At 37.0% G+C, this 24,968-nt stretch overlaps 1 protein-coding gene across 3 annotated transcripts; it reads right to left on the bottom strand.

The window, feature by feature from the left end:
- Nucleotides 1-372: 372 nt before the first annotated feature.
- G2E3 (G2/M-phase specific E3 ubiquitin protein ligase) lies at nucleotides 373-24,248 on the bottom strand. Of its 3 annotated transcripts, none has more exons than XM_027709410.1 (16): nucleotides 24,159-24,248; nucleotides 21,399-21,458; nucleotides 19,787-19,884; nucleotides 17,744-17,845; nucleotides 15,805-15,929; nucleotides 14,093-14,258; nucleotides 13,292-13,398; nucleotides 12,143-12,259; nucleotides 10,581-10,705; nucleotides 10,342-10,474; nucleotides 9,584-9,709; nucleotides 7,810-8,120; nucleotides 6,984-7,165; nucleotides 6,657-6,829; nucleotides 4,135-4,334; nucleotides 373-3,563 (listed from the first exon to the last, which is right to left on the bottom strand). In XM_027709410.1, exons 2-16 carry the CDS (start codon nucleotides 21,433-21,435, stop codon nucleotides 3,331-3,333), a joined length of 2,235 nt encoding a protein of 744 aa, XP_027565211.1. In that variant the 5' UTR covers nucleotides 21,436-21,458; nucleotides 24,159-24,248; the 3' UTR covers nucleotides 373-3,330. The 3 variants fall into 3 exon arrangements, with proteins under 3 accessions (XP_027565211.1, XP_027565202.1, XP_027565220.1); XM_027709401.1 differs by lacking the exon at nucleotides 24,159-24,248 and adding an exon at nucleotides 22,375-22,589; XM_027709419.1 differs by lacking the exon at nucleotides 24,159-24,248 and adding an exon at nucleotides 22,167-22,229.
- Between the last annotated feature and the right edge of the window lie 720 nt (nucleotides 24,249-24,968).

The following is a 24,968-nucleotide window of genomic DNA, read 5'->3' as shown; positions in this document are numbered from 1 at the left end:
CATGGAGGTAACTGGAACAGCTCGGATGAAAGCAGCTGAGCCGCACTCAGATCGAGTACGTGAAAGGACTGAAGTTTCAAAACCAGCCAGCTAGCTATAAATAAAGTCATCAAGGAAAAATAATTTCGAGTTTGCTTGCCTCTGCCCGAGGTAGCACATCTCCAGAGACAGCCTTCCTTGGGTCCTCCATACTCTTTACAGCATCCTACAGTGGGAAGAGCCCCATTCGCCCTAACACAGTTTTGGATACAAAGGTATCTGGATAAACATGCTATATATTTATATAAATCTATAGATACACAAATGAAATTACAAAAAATAGTGATAATTTAATGGGGTTTAACCCTGTAAGTGTTAACAAAAAAACCGCTGAAAGTTCTGTATTTAACCCTTTATTGCACTTTGAACATATACATAACATTTCCCACAATTACTGATTATTTCAACACTGATGCTACACCTGTCACATATAATGTTGCTTGAAGATGCAACAGTTCAGGCACTGATCCTGCAGTTCAAGTTAGAGCTAAAAATATTTACAAAATAGCATTTTTAAAATTACCTTAAGTTTAAAAAGAACATTGTTTATGCAATATAAAAATCAGAGGGTTGAATTGTTGGTTTGGGTTTTTTTACATACATTAATGTTTCGAAAACTACTTTCTGTATGCATATGATTTGACACTTCAAAAGCTTAAGCATTTTAATTTTTCTTTTGTCCAACTAGGAACTCCCTTAAGTAAAAATCAGTAAAGTCTGAGCTTTAAAATGCTATACCATATAATACAGAATAGAGATAAACGTTAAACTAATATTTTGTAGGCTCCAAAGTTGCATTTCCCTCTTTTTAAAACATTTTTTTAATACTATTTTCAAAATGTATATGTAACATGTGAGTGTGAATTAATGACCAATACTCTCAAAACCCTCAGGCTGAACATCTTAATGAAAAATGTCAAAGCTGCAGCACACAATCATTTAGACTTTAAGTATAAATGAAGTTCTCCTTTTGACTCTATTTCACTCTTAAGCCAGTTAGTTAAAAATGCTAACAGCTTTTTCTGCTAAGCATCCTTTGAATGGGTGAAAGCAAGTCAGAAATTTCTTATTCCTTCGCTTTTCAAACATAGAGCTAAAATACTTGAGGGTGTTTTTAATTGTATGTGCATTGTTAAGGAGACCATACGAAACCCACTAATATATTATTGTTTAGTAGAAAATTATCACTCTAGAAAATAAATAGCTTATTTGATATGCTAATTCCAGATGGATGCTTAGGGTTTGAGGCAGAAACTGTGGGGTGAAGTTTTGTGGCCAAACACAAAGAGCACTGCCGACAAATTTTACAGAAGATGCAAATTCCGTAAGAATATATTTACTACATAACTAATGTATATACAATTATTCTCTCTGTTACAGAAATACTGAAATTAAGCAAATTCCCTAATTTCCAGGTGTGCCTCAGGTTATGTTTATGTAAAATGAAAATTACTCGATAATATTGCACTTTAGAGACCTGCTATAATAAAAAACCTGATGGTCCTTTTAGCTACGTAAACTGCTCTTACATTTTAAGGACAAGGGAGACCTTTCTGTGTTTTGATGGATCGGTAGTTAGCTTATTCAATGGAATTCTAATGAACAGTTAAAATAAATTTAAGATTGGTCTATATAAACAAATGCTGAAAATGTGAAGAGGAGAGGAACACAACTGGAATATACTGGAATGTCTAGATAGAGCTGATCAACAAAAAAGGAAAGAAAACTTGTCCTGAATGCATAGACATCAGTATTAGAAAATGGGAACTAATTCTATGTTAGAGAAACCCTTTCAAGTAATATTAGATACTACATAATTTTACAAATTCAGTGTTTGGATATAGCATTGTATAGCAGAAGGTTTTAAAGTTAACATTTCCTACAGCTGACATAAAAGTTAGTTCTACCTTTATATAAACCCCTTTCAACTGCTGAATTCAAAAGAAATAAGCAATAAAAGGTGTGAACTCTATTTTTGTAATCTCAGGTATGTTTTTGAAGCCCTGTATTCACGTTATCTTTGTATTTCTTTCTCCATTGAAGGTTTTAAAATGTAGTTTATTTAGTTGCAAGTTCTGAACAGTTTCTCTTGCCACTGCAGATGCCGGAAGTCCAGGAATTGTCCATTAAAATTATTCACACTCTGTTTGGTACTCCTGTAAGTTCTGTACTTCTCACACAGAAAAATCACGTAATATTACAGAAGACATTTATCTTTAACTAGGCAAGAAAAAGGAATGCTCACTGGGTATACTACTCATTTTTGAAGTATAATATTTGCAGGAGACTCATTGCCGTATTTTAGAAATGCAAACATAGAATATGAATCCTTATTATGCACACAAATTTGCACCAAACCATTCTCCTTATAATGGCAATAGACCATTCTGAAGGCTAAGACTACAAAGAAGTTATTGGAAGAACGAGACTCAAAAATTATGCAGAGATGAGAAACATGGAATATTATTGGAGGAAAAAAATAGAAGACAGTGAGAAAATGCTTAGTATATAAACAAGTCAAATTACATTCTCCAAGAGTTCATACATTAATTTTAAGGTAGACTTTAATATGCTTTTGGCTAAGAACCAAAAAACACTGCTAGTCCTGTGTTAATTTCTTATATTCTTAAATTTCTAATGATGGGACTTTGATGAGATTAGATTGTTTTAGCTACTTGAAAGTAGTGAGAAATATCTGATCTAAGGCTTGCAATAATTTCCTTAGACTTTGAAATAAAAAAAAAAAATAAAAAATTAAGGGGCAACGCGGCATACCTGCTTTTGTTACCCAGTGACGAAAATAGGTCTTAATATAAAAAGATTAGCACCTCTCCCAGGATCAAGAAAGAGAAGCTGCAGCAGTTTAAAAAAGATTTCAAAACACCTGCATCACAGTTTTACTTGAAACAAAGCTCTACAGAAATTATCTTCAAGATGTACCCGACTTGCCTTTGATAAATAAGTTACTGAAGTATGTGATACAATCCACAGGCTTACCTGTAACAGAGTCTGGTACTTATACTTGTCTACAGCAAAAGTAGATATTTAAAGTACTTCTGCAAGAGTCTGTTGACTCAAGTCAACTTCAGAAGGAGAATTATTCAAGAAATAAAGTGTATTTTCATTTGAAAATTGTTTTCTATCTTACAATATTACTACTTTTAGCATATCTTTGGAGGAAAAGTGGGAAAAGACTGAGAGCACATTGTCCAAAAATACAGTAGCAAGTTGGAAGTAGATGTCCCTGCAGAAAACTGAAGTTTCCACCATCCAGTTTAATAGCAAAAATACTTATTCTCTTTCAACTCTTAATGTGTTTCTGATGGTGAGCTCCATTTTATTTTTAAACTGCTGGTATGTATTTGTTATAGGGAGTTCTAAGCAATTAAGGAGTCTGTTTCCAATGGGATACCTTATATGCAAAAATTTAATAGTAGGTTCAGGATCAAAACCAATGGATGGTATAGAAGAGGAGCCTGTTACGAACAGCAGAATATCCTCAAATGTCACTACAGACTCACCACCTAAAAAGATAGGATTAGGTGTTATTTATCACTGATGGTCTATTACACATAAACCATTATCCTGCATGCTAAGTGTTAGATCAAAAAAAGCCCACATAAAATCAGATCAATATGCTGAATAAATATGCAGTTCTATGGCTAAATAAGAAAATGTTTAACAAGTAAAACTCACTTGGGTTAGTTCTGAAAAATCTTAAGTGAACAGAAAAAAACTCTTCTGTAAGAAAATTATAGAAAACAGTGGGCTTTAAGACTTTAGACAAACTATCTAATAAAGGATTTTTCTGTGTCACTTGCATTTTGTTTTCTTTTTAAATTCACAGGAGTTCTAGTTCCTATCTTTCCTTTATTTACGCCTCTAAATTTTGATTATAATTGGACAACAGTTTTGGAAATTCTAATTAGTAAGAAAGAGGGTGAAGAAGAACAATTAGGAACTGACAGTGACTGCAAACCCTTGGACTTATTTATCCCACTGAACTCTATAAATCAAGCCCCTTATATATATATACCAGGGTTTATATATACCCTGAACAGGGAAGGGGAGAAAAGAAAAAAAAAAATTACTTACTTTCCACATCTTGCAAATAGCCCATCCAAAAATCAGCACCTTTAACTTTATTTACATCTGATGAGGAATGGATTGAAAAGAGATCACAAATAGTTTGTGCTGAAAGTCTTTCGGGTTTGTGGCACAATATGCTAGAGAATGCATCTGGATGCATTTGCATTTTCTCTAGAACACCGAGAGTTTTCAAACCTTGCCTAAAACTAGGAGAGGGAAAAGAAAAAAAAAAAAAGAGTAACCATGCATCAGAACTCTCCGTTTTATAAAGCTGCAAGATTGGATACAATAAATCTTCTCCATCTGCTGTCTCCAAGTCTTGTGAATAAGGTGTACACAGTAGTCCCATTTTAGCTTGCAAAATGTGTTTAACTCTCATTTTAACAATCTAGATGTTTCTATGGAGCTTTTTGGGCAGATGAAAGAAATATCATTGATATGCAGAAATTATTTCCTAGTACTTGACTATATGTGCAAAGTTTACTTTTAACTTTTACATAACGAATCTCTTTCTTACAAACATCTCTTCAGAAAACAGTTAAAATGCCTTGTCTTTAGGTAAAATGAGATGTCTTAAAAGGTAGCCTTTGCTTGGCTTTTGCAGTCTGCATGTGCTTACATGCTATTATTTCTCCCTGTGGCAAATGCAGATAACGGTATCCTGGGCTGTACTAGGAATTATGGTGCCAGCAGATCAAAGGAAATGATACTTTAACTCTGCTCAGCACTGGTACAGCCACACTTGAAATGCTGTGTCCAGTGCTGGTCTCCCCAGTACAAGAGGGAAATGGACACACTGGAGAAGAGCCTAGCAAAGGGTGACTCGGATGATTAAGGGAGTGGAGCATAACCCTATGAGGAAAGGCTGAGAGAGCTGGGATGCTTCAGCCTGGAGAAAAGAAGGTTCAAGTAGAATCTCAATGTCTATTCCCTTCAAAGTATTTGAAGGGAATGTGCAGGGAAGTCAGAGACAAGCTGTTTTAAGTGGTGGTGCCCAGTGACAGGACCAGTGGAACTGAGCACAAACTGAAACACAGAAGGTTCCATGGGAACATCAGGACCCACTTTTTTACTGTCTGAGTGACTGAGCACTGGCACAGGTTGCCCAGAGAGGCTGTAAAGCCTCCATCCACAGAGGTATTAAAAAGCTGTCTGGACATGGTCCTGGACAACTCATTCTAAATGGCCTGGCTTAAGCAGGGGTGGTAGACAAGATAAGTTCCAGAAGTCCCTTCCACCGTACACACCAATCTGACCCTATAATTTAACTACATGCATTTAAACACACTTGCCTCTCCAAAAACAAAATCAAACCAAAGCAAAGAACCCAACAGCTCTGTAGGTTGAAAAAAATTTCACTTGTTACTGTGCATTGGACAAGAACATTTCAAGCAACTGGCTTTACAATTTGGCTGCCATAATCTCAATTAAAATTTTACTTAAGGTGTTTACTCATAATTTCTTACATATCAATAGGCTGAATCAATAAAATTCAGAATAAACATGTTGAAAGTGTACAGTCGGGGTGTAGAATATTTAACAGCTAAAATGACCAACTCTTTAGTTACTGTCAGTCCTTGATAGTGACAAGCAAATTCTTGTTCTACTCACTTATGCACATTTAAGCCCATCTCCAAAAATGCACAAAACCACATTACCCCATAAACAAACAGGCTAATTATTATGTTATACTTTCCAACTGACAAGTTTTAAAATACGATATATATTGTTCAAATATGCCAGCAGGCCTTGACTGAAAGACTAATTGCTCTGAACTTTATTTAAAAAAAATCCTCACATTCAAAATTAGTTTTCATAGCTCTTGGAGATTCAGTTGATTCAAATTTGTCAAAGATAACACCATAAATGTTTTAAGTATAAATCCAGTTATATTTGTTAGAATAATTAGCATCTAATGCATTTTTACTGAGCAGATGAAGAATTGGAAGTAAGGTCAGTGATTATTAAAGAATAGTCAACAGCTGCAGCTTTTCCAGCTAATGAGGTCATCACTACCTCACGGAAACATCAATGCAAGGCTGATGTTCTAAGCAGGTCAACTTGTTGACATTATTGCCCTCCTAATGGCAAACAAACTCCCTGATTAGAACTCTAGAAAACTCATTAAAATTTGAAACATATGTTCAACATTTCTAAAATTTAATGATTCTAAATTCAAACAATGCTGAATTAAAAATGAACACAAGCTTAAGAGATTTTGTAGTCTTTGTGATGCTTTAAAAACTTAACAGTGAAAAAAAAAGTTTAAAAACTGTGAATCTGCCCTCTTCACTAAGTTGAAAAAGGAATGTGACCAAAAAAGCGGAACAGAGCAGATATGTAGAGAAATAATTTCAGTCCTTCAGTTTAATTAGTCCTTCAGCTAATTAATCCACTGAAAATTACAGTATACTCCATTGGTTTAAATGAATAAGTAAGAACATGTGAAAGTTAGTTTTAGCAACATATTATTTAGTATTTCAGTGAGGAAACAACCCAAGTAGCATGAAAATTCAAACCAAACAAACCTTTCTAAGGGTGAAATAATTCTCTTGATTACATGATGGATCAATATGTCATTCACCAGCCTGTTCTTATCACACAAAGCTGTTATAGGTCTAAAACATCCAGCAGCAGCAAGGAATTCATAGCAGTCATGTATTGTAGACTGTAGGCTGGACAGACTATTTGCATATTTTATCTGTATAAAAAGACAAAAGTAGGAATTGGTTTACTACATGCATGTATATGTGTGAAAAAAAAAGCTTTTTAATTTCAATGAAAGTTCTATTCAGTAAGTCTTTCTTTATCTCCAAATATAGTCTCGAATTAGAAATATAACTTATTCATATTACCATTTTTATTGTTTGTGCTACATCAACATCAGCAACATCTTCCAAAGCTGGCTTCACATTCTCTGGACCATAGACAAGACAATCAAATAGTGTTTTGGAAAAGAAACCAGGAGATGGACCGCCGTGAACCAGAGAAACTGCAATCATTTTACCAGCTTCGAAATAAAGGTTTTCTTTTACAGCTGCAAATAGAAAAATATATTTGCTATTTATGCATAGAAATGATTTGTGATCCTCACTTTTTAAAAGAAAGTGTCATAATGCAATTTGTTCTTATTTTAGAAAAGGCAACAAATGAGCTTTGCCATCTCCTGATGGTTGAAAGAATAAGATCACATTTTTATATATCTTTTACTTCAACTCTTCAGCCACTATTCAAGGTTTGGGAGATGTAACTTCCTCTTCCACTTTGTACCACATGCACATTTAACTCTGAAGCATAAGAACTCAAAGACGGTAACTTGGGGTCTCTAGGGAGCATGCTATAAGAGATAACGTCCTAGAAATTTGAGGAAAATAAGGAACATAAGTAGCAGAGAAAGTGAGTAAGGAAGAAAGGAATTCACTTGACAAGAACAAGTCTAATTATTTGCTGTATTTCTTCCTTCGTAGTCATCAATGTTTCCAACTAAACCATTTTTTTTTGCTACTACAAATCCACATTCCAACTGCCTTCAGAATTGAAAAAAAAAGCAAACAAAAAATCCAAACAATTTTTATTCATCAAGATGATACTTGTGAACTGACACTCATACCAGCTAAAGACTAAAAAATTGTTTAAAGTTACACAGTTCTCAATGTATTTTTGAACAAAGCATTTAATTACCTTGAAAATCAAGGGACAAATTCTTTGCAGAAGAGCCCTCAAACAGTGATGAATTCTGAAGGTGAAGCATTAATAATTGGAAGAAATGGTGTTTTGATGCAGCAGAAGTATCTGTCTTTGATCTGTTTTTGCAGTTTGTGAAATTTATTTCGATGGTGTTTGTAGGACTGAAGTTGCGCTGTCTAAATCCTTTTAAAGCACTATTCCAGATATCGTCTGCATTGATGTTAAGCCTTGTTGTTTTTGTATTAACTTGTACCTTTAACTCCTTCAGAATATTACTAACTTCCCTTCTTTGCTCTCTTAAATGCCTATGAGAAAATTAGATGCATTTTCAGATGAAATCTCTGATTCATAATTAGCAACAGTTATACAGGAAACATTCTTACAATCTATTAAGAAGAACACTTCTTTAAACACTGTGGCACATTCAGGTATTGCCTAAATTATATCAGTAAAATATTCAGTGTAGATTTTTCAAATTTTAACTCTGTAGTGGTAAATTTTAAAGTACCTCTAAGAACTAGAAAAAAGGAGGTAGAAATAATTACCCTGGCATAAAACAAATAGTGATTTTCATAAATCAATGACACCAACACAGTGCCAAACAATTCTTACACCGTCAGTCTACATTTGAACAATGCAAAACAAGTGAGAAACTGAACTTTACCATTTTGTGTTAAAGAGATATTTTGCAACCAAATCAGAATAATCTTTGTTGCTATATCCAAAAAGACATTTGAATAGGAAGAAATGTTTCAGTTCTCATATAAAAAAATAAGACCTCTTCTTTGTTTTCTAACTTCCAACCAAATCTGTTTCAAATACCTGATCTACTAGAAGTAACTAATTCCTTCATCAGAATTTTTAGCACATAAGGTAGAATTCATCAATTAACTACTCACAGCCAGATAAAGAATTTTACATCCTTAAAATAAATATTTTATATTAAAACATGTTGTTTTAGCACTGGTTTTAATACAGTCATGAACTATGCCTATGGTACAAGTGCAAAAACCTTGAACATTCAAAACACGTCTAATTAGAAGAAAGCAACTAGAATTCTTTTTATTCCCTATTTTCTGAAGAATAACTAGCCATACTTTGGTAAGGACAAATATACATTTCTGAGTTTTCATCCCCTTACTACCTGACCTAAAAATTCTCAATAGGTATAATTCTTTTCTCCTTGCACCCCTCTAGCATTTATAAAAAGCAGAAGCCTTTATCGAGCTATGACTCCAGGTTTTCAGTGTACTCATTCCATTTTTCCAGTGACTATATACATACATCTATACATACATATATATATATATATGTATCACACAGCTGGTACAATCTGGGCCAGAAGACTCCTAAAAAACCTGGATCACAACTTTATGGAACAGGTCCTAAGGGAGCCAACTCAAAGTGGACCTTGTGAGTGAAGTGGAGATTGGTGGCCATCTTGGCCACAGTGACCACGAGACAGTTGAGTTTAAAATCTCTGTTGACAGAAGTGCCAGCAAAACCTCAGTTCTGGACATGAGGACAGCAAACTTCAGGCTGCCCAGGGAATTAGTAAGTAAAGTCCCCTGGGAAATTGTTTTTGCAGGTGCTGGGGGTCTGTGAGATATATATATATATGCATATACATACACACACACACACGCAAACAAGTACATATAGGTACAATACACTCCTCCTGCCACCTCCTTTGATATTTTGTAGGAATTATGGTATAAAGCCATATGCTAGATTACTCTTCAACGTAAGAAAAATTAAAAGAAAATACTTTTGCCTCAGGGACCAGTTTCTGTTTGACACCAGTGGAGATAAGGACATTGTCACTCTGTTGGATGCTGGACGTTCTAGGTGTGAGCAAGGTGACAAGTTGTTCTGGTACATTATCTTTGGTGATCTATAAGTCAAAACAGTATTTTAAGAAGAGATACAATTGAAGAATGCATAACCACTTCTTATTTGAAGATAGCCGTATAGTTTCCCCCTACCATGAAGTTCACCAGTGCCTGAACTACAATTTTAAAAATAATAATTCAGTATTTTATTACACGGTGGTCTTAGGATCTGCTTTTAGTTGCATCCCATAGATGAGATGGAAGTCCTGACTGATACATTAAGTAAAAACTAAAACCATGAATTTCTACAGACTTGACAACATTTTAATTCAGCACAGGAAAATATTATTATAAACATCTGTAAGTTAGATTTCTAGAACACTATTAAAATGGAAAAAACCCCAATAAACAAACTTAAAGTTTTGCCATTTGTACATTCTAAGTTACCTCTAAATTGTTAAGGTTCCTTTAAAAAGGATCAATTTTTATCAAACTAAAAAGTGGTTTTCATGCCACCAAATCCATATAACTATTGTTCACGGCTTACTCAGAAAACTTCAATCACTCAAAACTCTAGTTTTAATCAATTAGCAATTTAGCGTAAGAAGTTTCTCCTACAGAATAAGCCATCACCTCCTCATGTTTGAATATTATGTAATAATCAGTTTCTGCTCGAAAACAGAAAATTACCCACTGGAGTAGAAAATTGCGTTGGGATCCAGATGACTGCCGAGGGGTCTTTGGAGATGGCTCCTCCATCAAACAAGTTGTCCCATCTGTCTCTTCAGAGGTAGCCAAAGAACGCTTTTTCTTTCTGCTGTACTTCCCTGTATGATTAAATTATATTAACTAGTATATTTGCTAGCCGTAAAGTACGTTTACGTAACTTAAAAGTTATCGTTTAAGAAGTCACTATCACGTTCATAACTTTACCTGATTTTGCCAAGATACTTCTGCATTCTATGCACTCCCAGTTTTGATCCCATGACTTCAGAGATGAACAGGCCAAATGAGTCCCACGAGAACCACAACACTGACAACGCTTTATTTCCCATTTACTAAAAATAAAAACTGAGGTATTTAGTATTAGACAGAAGAAAAGTTAAAATGAAGACTATTCAATAGTAAGTGCAATCCAGACACTAAACTTAACAAAGCGTAATTTTATCAGCCTGGTAGAAATTATTATAATCAAGGGGAACTTTCTTCATACAAGATGTACTCACAAGAAAAAAAAAAAGCAGCTCATGTTTCAGGACCTTGTATTGAATGAAGCTATGAATTAGTGTGCTCCCCTGCCTTGAAGTCAATAGTTTACAGGCAATATTTTCTCCTCATGTTGCTAGTCAGGAAAATCCTCTTTATCTTATGGGTATCCACCAGTCGACTTTTCCAAATGGTAATTTTTTTTACAGGAGAGCTCTCTCAGGAAAAATTCAAACTACTGACATGTTGGTGAACAGATATTTTAGCAGGGCCTGTTGTGACAGTACAAAGTTCACTTCCAACCCAAACCATTTTATGATGCTATGATGATTCTTACATTCTGAAGAAGACTTCATTAATGACAGTGTTTAAATATCTGTTAGGTTTTTGTCTAGATTTCTTCAATTTTGCTTAAACATACAATGGAAAAATGTGACTGATTAGTTCAAATACTGGAAGCCTAAGGTACAACTTTTAAAGGCAAAGTAAATCCTGAGGTGCACACCTACCATGAATGAACCATGGAATGCTTGGTCAAAACCATATAAAGCAAAGCTAATGTCTACAGGGAATAACCACCACAGTACTACAGAAACAAGCCTTCAAAGTAGAGGTTCTGACAGCTTTGAGCATACTCACACCAATGAAAAATAAAAATTTCAGAAGCACACAAACAAAACAAAAATTCATGCAGAAAATGAACTTATTAAAAAAAATTAAGCAAGTGGTAGAGCAGAATAAAGCCTTTCACATGACCTCTTATTACACTATCAGCAGTATTCTATCTGCCACTTGCATGCAGTGGGACAGCTTGCAGCTAGATTGATTTTACTAGCCTTTACACAGCTAGTTAATTTTCACGTAAGTCTAGTACTTTAACAATAATTACTCATAAAAGCTCTAAGTATTTTAGCACTTATTAAATTGCAGAATTAAACTCAATGAAAGACACACAACGTTCATTTACGTACAAGCTAATCTACGTGTTCTGCTGATGCACAAATTCTATTTCAGCTCTGTATCAAATGAGAACAAGGACAAGATAACAGATAATCCATTAAAGTTGGTTTTCTTGGCTTTCATAACCTAGTTTGAGAAATTTAGTATTGAAATATGGAGTAAAACAAACACTTTATTTAGACAGTGTGCTGGCTTGACATTAAAACCTGATGCTGAAAAGTATCAAAGCATTTAAATAAATAAATTTTAATGATAATAAAAGGCAACAACCAAACCACATCAAAGAGCTATTCCATTGTAGGTTATACTTTCCTGCTAAAGCGTCATACCTATCAGGTTCATTATAGTCTCTTCCTTTCTTGCAGAGACATCTTCTAATATCACAGTGTTGATAACATTGCAGTAAGTCTTGATATGCGTTCTCTTCAAGTTCCCAAGATGCGTCCCTATAAACAAGGCCGAAGACCAGATAATTAGAACTCTATTTCCAATTGTTTAAATGGGTTACATCTTTTTCAAAATATAGAGTATGTAATAAACACATGAATATATTTCAACCATGCAATGTTCTAAGCAACGGTTAAGACAACTGAGAGGGGGAAGAAAAAAGTCTAGTAACTAAAATAATACTATAAAATACAGACAGACTTCTTGTGTACAGTTACTTTGATTTGAAGTATTTATTATTTTTCACATGACCTCAGTGTGTGTTTGCTCTGATTCACATTATTTCACTTTCTCTCTCATAAGAAACACCGATATTTGTTTAGGTAACCTACTCAAGTTACCACTGAAAATGGACTCATGAAAGGTAAACTCAGAATTTTCCAGGCCAGTATGGCAAAGTTCAAATATTTTGACTCTACTTCCTCTCAAAAATCTTGAGCTTCTGTCTGAAGAGGGAATTAATGGTACTCTCTGAAGAATAATAGTTATTAGAGAATACTACTTCTAACAAAGAAACATCATCCTGATCACTTTCTGTCATATTTTGAGCCTCATCAAGTGGTGGAAACTTATGAAAAACAATTCAGAATTTTGAAGCAGTTATTATGCTGAACATATCCTTAGCAATACCTTGGCAGAAGACAGAAGCTGTATGGCTAAGTAATCAGTCAATTACAATTCTGTCTGGATAGAAATTCAGATAATTAGAAAACTTGGGCACAGAAAGCACACTTCCAAGCAACCTCTATGTTAAGGCAAAATTATTGTATTTATGAAGTGCTTTTATCTTTTAATTGGATTCCTAGTTGAATCATGGCATTAAAAATGACTTTTCAGAGCTTTCTGTTCTATGTTTGAGATAATTTGACCTTTGCCAATTTTTATGCATAACTAAAAGGAAACAGGCTACTTCTTACCAAAGTGAACAATTCTACAACTGAAGGTAGAACTAAAGTTTCACATATTAATAGATGCAGTTCTATAGAGTATCAAAGTTTTTGTAGAGGAGTGATTATCACAAAATTACTTGCCTTTCTGGAATATACATGCCCATTCTCAACATTTCTTTTTGAAATTTGTCCTTGTTATTGCATACTGTGCACCTAAAGAAAAATATCCCAGCACTCAAAGCTTGATACTGTGTCAAGAAAAAAAAAAAACACAACAAAAAAACCAAACCAATTATTGAATTACTACCATCCTTAAGATGCCAATAAATGTCTTAATATTGATGAACATTACATTCAAGGATGCAATCCTCACATGGATGTTAAAGCTGACATCAATCATGATGTCACTTGATATTGATGCAAATGGTGAGCATTTTCTCTTCCTTTAAGGGAGAGAGATCACATGCTAGATCAAGGTTCATAAACAAAACCACAATCCTTTTCAAGTCAACCTCTCCAGATCCAGAATAAATTTACAAAAAGAACACTGTAACTTTTTCTAGCTTTGGACTTGGGCAAAGAGAACTGATGATGGAGAAATGACATTTTTAGCATTCAGATTCTGCACATAATGATTTACAAGAAAGTTAACTACCTAGGTTGAACTTCAGTTCCTAAACATAAGTGAAGGCATGAAGTGTGTATCACACATGCAGAAACGTGGGGGTGAGGAGAGGAAAAATTAATAGCATTAAAAAAACAAAATCCTTTTTTGTCTCCGTAACACAATTTTAGCATTGTCCTTCAAACCTATTTCCATACCAACTACCTCCATTAACATTAAGCAATTTCACACTATTTTAAGCAGTTGTTCCATTGTTTTTAAACAGGGAAGAAATGTGATCTCTGTGGATGCAAAAAGCAAGGGAGAACCTGTGTTACCTGCAAGCATTCTCGATGAAACCAAGCACTTTTACAGCAAGGACTTTTCAATACAGTGTACGATGGAAGATGTTCAACCAAATCCAGACATATTGTGCACTGTGATGCTCCTCTAGATTCTTTATCCATAAAAGTTTGGACTGGTTTATGTTCCCAACAGTAAGATCTAAAAATAATAATTTACGGTTGCCTTATCAATATAACATAGAGTTAAATTTCTTAATAGCAGCTTGAATGGATGGTGCTGCGTTTTGGATCTGTGAAGAAAAGTGTTGATAGTACAGGCATGTTTTAATTATTGCTAAGCGGTGCTTGCATAGAGTCCAGACCTTTTCTGTTTCTCACACCACTCCAGGAGCAAGCAGGCTGGGGGTGCACAAGGAACTGGGAGGGGACACAGCCAGAACATATGACCCCAACTGACCAAAGGGATATTCTGTACCATGACATCAAGCTCAGCAATATAACTGAGGGAAAGAAGGAGGGAGACATTAATTGCTACACATGATGAAGCCCTGCATTCCTGGGGATAGCTGAATACCTGTCTGCTGATGGGAAGTGGTGAATGAATTCCTTGTCTTGTTTCGCTTGCGTGCACAGCTTTTGCTTTACTTAAACTGTCTTTATCTTGACTAAGGAGCTTTCTTGCTTTTACCCTTCCAATTCTCTCCCTGATCTGCTGAGGGTAGTGAGCAAGCAGCTGTGCTTGCTCTTCCGCCTCTCTGGGTTTAACTACAACACACGTAAACAAATTATGTATCTAACAGAGCAAGTCAACAGAATGACAGTAAGGAAGAATCACAGTGCCAACTGATGCTCTGTAAATTACAGAGATCATATATGTTCTTTCTCTCAAAACTTCTGGTCCAAATAATGCATTTTTTGTCCTCAGAACTCCAAGTTCTTCCTGTATTTCAATGTAACCATGACATTAAAGAAGAAACTTTGAGTTTGCATACTGGTTCAGCAGAGTCTAGGTAGTGTGATAAATTTTATAATTTAGCAAATTTTTAAAGGCATAAGACATCCAAGAAGTGCAGCTCTAGAAGAAACCTTTCTGAAACTGCATAATCTTTACATGTGTATGTAATGTGAGTCATTTTTTAAGTTGAAGTGCCTGCCAGAGTTCAATCCATGCACCCTGCAAACTCAGCTCACAGTAGGCAGAATAATGCACTCGAGTATTTTGACTACAGCCAAGATGCTAGACAGATGATAGCAAAAGAAAATAAAACAGTTTTTACACATTTGATGTTAAAGCCATTTCTCCTGCAGTCCATCTCCAATAAGCTTTGAAACACAACAGAATGGCACACAGTGTGTTGTGATTGCTGAGAGATATAGGTACCCAAACCTCTGCCATTTCAACAAAGGCACAGGAGATAGGCAAACAAAAAAATCCCAAATCAGTCATTATGCAGTTTATTTCAGAGTTTAGAATTTAATGCTCAATTTTATAAACAATTTAACTACTTGTAGAAGCACTAAATTATGTATTTAGAAGTGTTGAGAACTTAGTTTCTAGGTATTAGGTATGCAATATAACTGTTGGTCTCCCTGTCTTCCACAAATACAGTATTTTTTTCCTAGATAACCCTATGTCATTTATAATTAACAGCCTATCCAATTACAAGTAAAAAAAAAAAACCAAGCCATCTCCTGTATAAATATAATGAATTGAAAATGGAAAACAACAAAACCCCAAAACTCACCTGAAGTCTTCCATGAACTGGAAAATACATTCCCTTTTTATCCCACAAGGAAAATGGTAACTTCGTTTGCATTTGGGAGCTACGCATCCAATCGAAGCACCCTTTTTCTTACAGATATTACATTTCTAAAAATAATTTTAGAAATAAGAGAATTTTAACATCTAAAGTCCAAGTAAAATTACAGGAATTAAACCAATAGAAAAATTATAACTAGTGTGTAAGAAAGAGCATCAGCTAATAGATTGTAACTATGACAAGACTAATGTGGTTTAGCTCTGTTTCAAAGAGTAAATATATATAGTTATTTCACAGACTTTATGTATTGGTTTATATGCATATTGTCTTGTGACATGTAAGTTAAAATACAAGTTATTTTACTAGTACCTATAGTTGCATCTATAAAATTATATACTGCCAGCTTGAGGTTCAGCACAATGTCTGGAGGTATTATGAAAGTGTAATTTGCTAATATTCATTTATCTGCAGCATACCCAGGGAATAAAAATATTTGCAAACTTGAGAGGCCCAGCCAGAGAAGCTGACTGTGGTTGCAGGACGGATTGTGGTAGCAAATCCCCATCCACATTATGATCTGAGAAACGCTCTTTAGGCCTTGGCCTTGATAAACTGTACCCGGACTAGGCCTCTCTTGAGCTTATCAGAAACACTGTTCCCAGGAACTAACAGGTGTCTAATGAGCTCCTGTTTTTTAACAAATACCCTTGGAAACATATTTTTCTTGGCTGAGTAACAACCCAAGAATAATACTTTGGTTACTGAACCTTCAAAGAAAGTTACTGACTCGGATTGTGGCCAGGATGGAAAATTACTATGACTAAAACTCACTCTCTTGTGACCCTATAAACAGTGGTCCAAAGTGAGACCCTTTGAGCTCTCAATTCCTAGAAGATAAGGGACTAATGTGTATGTCTCAAACACTAATAACTGGATGAATATGGAGACAGTCAAGGACTATCAGTAATACAAGACAAGAGTTGTTGGTAAATACCAAGGACTATTGGTATTAACACGACATGGGAAAGAAAAAGACTTGGCTGGAAAAGGGATGCCAGGCAAAGACGGGGCAACACTTTTCTGTAAGAAAGAACCACAACACAGTACAGCACAAGCACAGGAATAAGTGTCAGGAAGCGAGCATGGATTATAGGGTAAGAATTAAGACCACCAAAGACCCCCAAAGCCCTCCAACCCTTTTTCAGAAAGGCCGGAAAGAACGGACTGCGCATGATAACTAATTTACATAGAAAGCAAGAAATCTGTCTTCAAGGGCAGAGAAACTCATCTTTCTGGTGGAGAAACCTGTCCATAAAAAGTACCCCTCCCCCTCAAGCGCAGGCAGCATCCCCAGGACTGGCACAGCTGGATAGACGCTGAAACCAGGACTGACATTCTCTCAGCTGGATCAATACTGGAACCAGGACTGCTCATCTCTCTCTCTCTTTCTTTAATCATCTCTTTTAATCCTTTTCCTTTTTCTTTCTTTCTTTAATTTATCTTTCCCTCTTTAATTTCTCTCTTCCTTTTCACCCTACCCCTTTAACCAAAACCCACTGCTGTGTGCTTATATAGGTCGGTCAGGGACTAACATACCAATTTCCATGCCAAGCATGTAATTTACTAACAAAACCTTCTAGTTGTTTTCAGACCCTTTGACTTTTGTCGTTCCTTCTGCCGAACAAGCATTTACGAATCTTAGGTGCTTCCTGCCCCTTAAGTCACAACTTCTGCAGGTTTTATTTTCCCTCATGGCTTCCAAAAACTCAACAGACATGTTACTTAAATGTAAAATTCAGATTCTTGAATGGGCTCAGCACACTGTCCATTGGAAAAAGAAAAGAAAACAAATCCTGCAGGCAATACTAAATGCACTTAAAAGTTACTTTTTCCCTTATGATGATACCAAAGACATCATTCTTACCAGTTTTGCAGCTCTATTTACTTCTTTTCTAATATCTGTGATTAAGAATCCATCTACACCTTCGTCTTCTTCCCCTCTCTGCCAAATACCACTTGACATCAACTATGAAAACAAATTAAGTATTTTAAAACATTTACCTACCTTAAGATTTAAAATTATGTACACTGTGTTTCTCAAGTAAGAGAGAAGTTTAGTCTAACAAAGCTTGTATGCAAATATTTAAATGATTAAAAAGCTGATCCAAAACATTTACATATTTTTTTCTGATATGACAGTAGAGAATAGTAACCAGTAACATGAAAATAAATATTTCATAACATCGAAGTATTGTGTAATACTGCAGATCCCAAGACAGTGCCTTCCTTTTTGAAGTATACAGACTATTCAGTTAATTGTCAAACAATTACTTTCAGCATATAAATCTTCAGAGGAAGTAAAATTAAATTAGCTGAGTTAATATGAATGACAATTTTGCTGTGGAGATAATGAAGCACAGTAGGAAGTAACTGTACTGAAGTGCCACCTAAGAAGAAAAGTAATTCGCTTTAGAGGAGATTTAAATAAACACAGAATCAAGTAACTAGGCAAATCAAAAGAGTCTTAAGATAATTTAGATTCAAGTTAGTTAGGTAATCTTCAAATAACTAAACAGTTTCACAACTTGATGCCTTCTATATTCTTTACAATCTCATTTTATAATTTCAACATAGCACCATTTTAAAAACAGTTCTATCAATATTTTAGTCAAATAAATGTAAAATTATGTACTAAAACCAATTAAATATATTTTCCAACTGTGAGACATTTGGCAAAGAAAAATGAAACTGCACTACTCATGGGCCTCTTTGTAGAACTCTTTTCTTATATAACATGCTCTATATTTAACTAAAATCAAAGGGGTTTGTTTGCTTGCTTTTAAAAGTAGAGATACCATAAAAGATACTGTGATGAGCTTCCTGCAGTTAAAATATCTTATAAATTGTAAGGCTCAGTATTGCAAGCATGCCCTTTCCTAGCTGTTCTGCTCCATCGTGATAGGACTTCTTCCTGTCGTTTCATATGGCCTTATATAAGAGAAAATTATCACAAACAGACCTATGTTTCCTTCCAGTTGCTTCAAATTTATTTAAGAAAATAAAATTCTATCTTTGTTTAACTTCAGAAAACCTCCACTCTCCTTAGTCTTTAAAGGATTCGGTATCCAACCTATAAAGCCATCTGCAATCAACACTCTTGAAAAAACTTGTGGAGAAAACATACCCCCCAAATTATTCCCGATACTGTTGAGACTTTTTTTAAACTTGGGGGAAAAAATTCAAACTGTATTTATTATCAAACAAAAAACTTGTTGGGTGGGTTTGCTTTTTTTTTAGGTAGTCATATTATTTTAAAGACGTGCAAAAATTAAGAATTTGAGAGACAGTTGAAGTACACCTTTAAGAATATGAATCTTGAAAAATGTCAAGTGTGATAACTATTCAACTGCAGTTTATATCCATAGTTTTGTTTAAATTACAAACTTTTACTAATTAGTGATATTGTAGCAATACGATCAGTAGGGTATGTATTACTTAACTGAGAAGTAGGATTATTGTGTGTTACAAAGTCCTGTGTAACCTCAGAGAATAGCTCACAGCCAAAAAAAGAACTAAACGAGAAAAAGAAAACCTTTCTCTACTTTTTTCCACAAGAGGTGAAATTTTCACATTCTCAATTTTGAAACTACACTTTTTTTACAGAAGGAAATATGTAGGTGCAAACATGTACCTTCATTGCTATATGCTATGATAGATTGGGAGAATTAAATTCATTTAAATGGACCATGAATAGAATTTAGCTTTGAATAAAGGCTTGTTGGGATTTACTTACTTGATCTGCTTCACCTGACAAGTACAAGCCTTCAAGGAAATGAGTTAAAGCTCACAGTTCAAGCTTTAAAACAACAAAACTGTTAAAACAACTGGACAGATTATTACTATTAAATACTTGTTGCACTTACATTTGTTTTTCCCAGAAAACTCCAAGATCAACACTAACACTTACCAAACAGTAATAATGAACAGTAAGACTGTATTCCACAAAGGTTTTTTTTTCTCCATACTTTTCAGGGCAGTCATCTGTCAGTCCACAGAGAACACAGACTAAAACAAAGAGTCATGTTTATTATCACAGTGAATATACTGGAATTACTACTGATCAGCTATAGAGGAGTAGCTTTCATCTCTTTTAATCACGTGCACCTTCAAGTAGATTCCTGGATAAAGGACAGTAGCTACCCCTTTCCTTAATGTTGAATTTTATAGTAGATACAGAATAGAGTACTATTTGTTCCTTCTCTAGTTACTAAAAAGAAAATACTTCACCAGCCTGCTGATTCAGGAGAGGTCTATGAGCCAAGCTAAATTCACAAGCAGTTTGTGCTCCCAATTGAAATGTTCTTCCCCAAACACCTGAAGATATCAAACGGCCAACGATGTCCAGGTGCATATGAAATATGTCATCTAATTGTTTTTAGTATTGTACATAAAGTCATCACCATATTAGAATCCATGAATCGACTTAACTATTTCTTTGTCTACTTACATGATAACAGTGAAAAACACGTGAATGGTACCCTGACAGTGCCAAGTCATATGCTACCACTGCTTTTAAAACACTGAAGGCTTTCAGACAACATTAGATTTAACTAAAACCTTGAGGATTTCTCACTAACTGAAGTTCCTAGCCGACTAACATACCCCCACAGACATTTAACAGCTTCCCTTTAATTCCCAGTAGATATATAAAAGACAGATTAACAATATTCTAACAGCAAGAACAGTCATAATAGTGACAAGAATAGGGGTACCGCTTCACCCAAGGAAGCCCTGAATGGTACATCTCAAACACAGCTCTGTGTGATTTGGCAGCTGAATTCACAAGGTTAAAATACTAAAAAATACTGTTTTAAAATATTCAAATTATAGCAAACAAATCCAACAAAGTTTATAAGTTGGTTCTTTTTCATTTCCTGAGACAGGTGGTTCCAATACAATTTCACAGAATATTTAGGGTTGGAAGGGACCTCTGGAGATTGCCTAGTCCAACTCCCCTGCCAAAGCAGGGTCACCTAGAGGAGGTTACACAGGAATGCTCTGAGGTGGGTTTGGAATGTCTCCAGAGAAGGAGACCCCACAACCTCCCTGGGCAGCCTATTCCAGTGCTCTGCCACTGTCAACCTGTCAACGTATAGAAGTTCTTTCTCATGTTGAGATGGAACTTCTGGTGTTTTAGTTTATGGCCATTGCTCCTTGTCCTGTCTCTGGACACCATTGAAAAGAGTCTGGCACCATCATTTTGACACCTGCCTTTGAGATATTTATATGCATTAATGAGATCCCCTCTCAGCCTTCTTTTCTCCAGACTAAACAGGCCCAGATCCTGTAGTCTCCACTCATAACAGAGATGCTCCAGACCCCTAACTATCTTTGTGGCCCTCTGCTGAACCCTCTCCAGTAGGTCCTTGTCTTTCTTGTACTGAGTGGGCCAGAACTGGACACTGTAACTTGATTACTGAAACCCACCTGTTCTTTGAGCCCAAATAAAACCAGTTACAACTGGCATTATACATGCAGATTAAATATTTCTGAAACTATTTAATAAAAAGTTTACTTACATGTACTTTGACTGTCAAAGTTATTTGGTTTACTCATCCTGAGTTCTTCTGGTTGGCTCTCTATCATGAAAAAGAAACACGGTATTAAATACATCCAGTACCTTAATGGCCATTATATACCTCTTTTACATTTTATTTAAAATTGTAAAGATGAGCATAAGCTCAATAAACTAAAAGCAGGAACTATAATAAAAGAATATTAGAATTCAACCATTATTTTGAGAGATAAGGGTTCAGAAAGCAGGATGCAAACAGACTAAGAATATTTTTTCTGGATAATGAAACATACAGCAACTTTTAACTATTTTCCCAAACTAACAAACACACAATATATTTTATTTTCTAAAGACAAAATAAAGTCCAATGCAACAGCTAATTATGTACAAATGTAATTGTACAAAAGAGTTCTTACTTATTTTAAGCATCAAAAATAATGGTCCAAGGACAACTTAGGTAGTAGCTGTGACTTCCGCTTAAGTAAAGATTGTACTAACACAAAGAACTTGGAATAAAAAAATAACTGTGAACTGTGTAGGGTAATGATGTAACTGTGAATATAGTCTCTACTGTTTGGAGAAAATGAAGGATCCTGGCCTAGTCAAAGACATCCTGATCCACAAAAAAGCCAAACAAAACAAAACAAAACAAAACAAAAAAGAAGAATCCAAAATTGGGACATGCATACAGGGGAATTTACATCACTTAGAACTATGCATTTAACATTTTGAAGCGGAGAATAATTTATTCAAAAACACCGACCTAACTCACATTTCTTTCAAGCATCACATGAGCTGCCCTTTACTATGTGCCATGCCATGCATCCAAGACCACCTTTGAAAAAAAAAAAAACAACCAAGCAAAATCCCTTGTTTCTTCACTGCAGCACTAAGATGATAATTCTTTATCAAAAACCTTCTAGGAACATATGCGTTAATCTTTGACTTGCCTTCCCTTAGAAAGCTGAAGAAAGCATTACCTAAGTTTTGCAAGCCAAGAATCATGGGTGATTGCCTGCAGATCCGTGCTTGACCTCATGCAGGCGGATAACTCTCTCCTCACAGGCTGAAGTGGGCAGGGAAGAAGCCGGTAACAAATCAAAGGTCCAAACCAGAAGCCTGACAGACTCCGACCTATCGGTGGTCTGGTACTTAGTTTTGATGATTGCCAGATATCAGCTTCAGGAAGAAACCTCAGGCTAATCCAAACTATTGCAAACAAAGTCCTGCAGCCATTTACTGGAGTTTTAGGATAGTTCTATTGAGAAAGAAAGATAAATAAAAGGGAGGCAGAAATCTCAGGCATAAGGAAACTGCTCTATGCCACCGCACTTTTAGAGGACCGGAGTAGTTGTACACAAAAGACCTTTGCCAAAAAACGGTCTAAAAGGAGAACAAACCAAAAAGCACCACAACCAATTTAGGAGAAGAGGCTCTTAAAAGCACACACCGCACCGACAGTCAGATGAAATAACCGACTACAGTTTTCACAGAAACACATTTTCCTCTTTCTAAATTACAAAGGAATAAATATATTTAATCCGGTACAAAGGGAGTAAAAGACAAGCACAAAGCTCACACACGTTCCCCAGCATGGTCACTGTCAGTTCTACAGTCACCAAAGTCCTAGGGTAATACAACAAAAGTACTATCTGTATATGACCACATAAGACCAGATTTTGTTGTAAAAAGCTTTATCAGGTGGAAAAAGCACACATGTGGCCGGAAATCAGAAACCATCTTCCTAACTTTCCTTGGCTTCGGCAAAACAGAAAAAATCGCTATACCACTCCCACCCGCAATTCCTTCTACTTTTCTCGAATTCTTTAGGGAAATGAACCCGAAGTTCAAAGTTAAAAGTTACGCGAGAAAAACCACTGAGGCCCCTATGGGGCTTTTCACAGAAACTATGCACTTCGCATCAGTCTGTTTGCGAGACAAGAACGAACACAATGTCCCAGAGTCTATAAAAACAGTGTAAATAAAATGTATCTACTTTGCCTAAACAGGCTAGAAAAGTCCTCAGAGTGGGTATTTAGGTTTTTCTTAATTCTGAAACTCTTAACTGCTCCGGGACGTAAGGTGTTTGGAGACAGGATGGGCAAAGAAAAAAACCAAAAACCCCACGAGGCACCGTATCAGGCACACGTGATATCCCCAGCACACGAACAAAGGAACTCTCCCGGAGCCCATCTCTGCATCCTGCGTGTCCCGAATTTACACACTGCGGGGCTTCCAGCCAGCTCATCCCGCCGTTATTTCCCGGCGCCGCGTTCCGGGAGAGACCCGTCCCTCCGCATCCCCACACAGGCGGGCACGGGGGAGCTCCCGCCGCGTCCGGAGGATCCCGGCCGGCCGGGATTCAGACAGCCCATGCTGCCCGCACCTCGGGGGGAGCTCAGCCGCAACACCCGGCCCGCACGGGGGCCCCGGCGGGTCCTGCCAGCGACGCCCGCCCGCGGCTGCACGGCCGAGTCTCCCCAGGACGCCGCTAGCCTCCCGCTAGTTTTTCCTCTCTGGAGCGTGGTGGGAAGAGGAAGATGCTCCCTTTGGTTAGTTATTAATCCACCTCCCGCCTCCAGCCAAGCGGCGGAAGCCAGGCCGCACTGACTCCCCCGAGCGCGGGCTGAGAGGCCGCCGCACGGCGCTCCCCGCAAGGCGAAGGAAGGGGCTCCCGCCTCCCTGCCCCGGTGGCTCACACCGCCCCTCCAGCGCCGGCCAGCACCCGCCCCCCGAGCCCGGAGCCCCCGAGGGCGCCACTCACCGCACGCGGCCCCGCGATCCCCGCGCGCCCCAACCGACGGCCAATTCAAACCCCAACATCCGCCGCCCGCCGGAAGCTGCGCCGGCCCCGCCCCCGCACGGGGAGCGGTGCTCGTGGCCCCGCATCAGACTGTGATCCGTGCCGGGAGGCTGGGTCGGGTTGCGTTTGCTGCAGTAAAATAGTTTCCCACCTAAAGCTCTGTATTTGATGTTTGTGCTGATGTTTTGCCACCGGAGTGCCACTGGTAGTGCACTGCATCACAAGGGAGCTCATTCCAGCGGCTTCGGGACGCAGGCCAGTGCTGCTTCCTTGTCCAGTACACCTGGGCTGCCGCAGTCCCGAGGTCTACCCAGTGGGAATGCCGAGCGGGGTACAGTTGCACACCCATACATTGGACAGTGTCGGTAGCAGATCTCCCACCTCGTCCCCACCTCCCTACTCAGGCGGGTCTCTCCAATACCTAGCACAGACCTTTATTCCCTCGGTAGCTTGGCTGTTGAATCCGGGATCTCTGCAGTAGCTCCAGACTCAAGCTCGTCCCAGTATCCAGGTCCTAGGCCACGAACCCTGTTCGCTACCTACCCCCGTTTGAAGTTCGCCAGCGGCACACGCAGGCAGAACACAGGGCTTACCTGGGAACCTCGGTGGGACTTGGCTTGGCAAGTGTGCTGACCAGCAGCTCGTTTTCACATAACTGGCCCCATTGTCCCACTGCCTTTTTTCTGTGCTTGTTCATGCACAATGTACCTTTCTAACACACAGTTAGAAAATTCCAGTTTAATCTCCTTCAGACTGGCCCCTTCAATGGGC

The sequence above is a fragment of the Neopelma chrysocephalum genome, unplaced genomic scaffold (genome assembly GCF_003984885.1).
Source record: "Neopelma chrysocephalum unplaced genomic scaffold, ASM398488v2 Primary Assembly neopelma1_24, whole genome shotgun sequence".
In the NCBI taxonomy this organism is placed as follows: Eukaryota; Metazoa; Chordata; class Aves; order Passeriformes; family Pipridae; genus Neopelma; species Neopelma chrysocephalum.
Note: the sequence above shows the minus strand (reverse complement) of the source record. Positions and strands in the feature narration are given on the sequence as shown.

Bases quoted from the DNA above. Each gene is read 5' to 3' on its own strand.
- G2E3 (XM_027709401.1), bottom strand. From the start codon at position 22,399: ATGATTCTTGGCTTGCAAAACTTAG. The intron at 17,846-19,786 runs GTAAGTGTTAGT...TTGTTTTCATAG, and splicing joins CTGTTCATTATTACTGTTTG to TTGATGTCAAGTGGTATTTG. The intron at 4,335-6,656 runs GTTTGTTTGGTT...TCCCTCTCCTAG, and splicing joins ATTATTTCACCCTTAGAAAG to TTTTAGGCAAGGTTTGAAAA.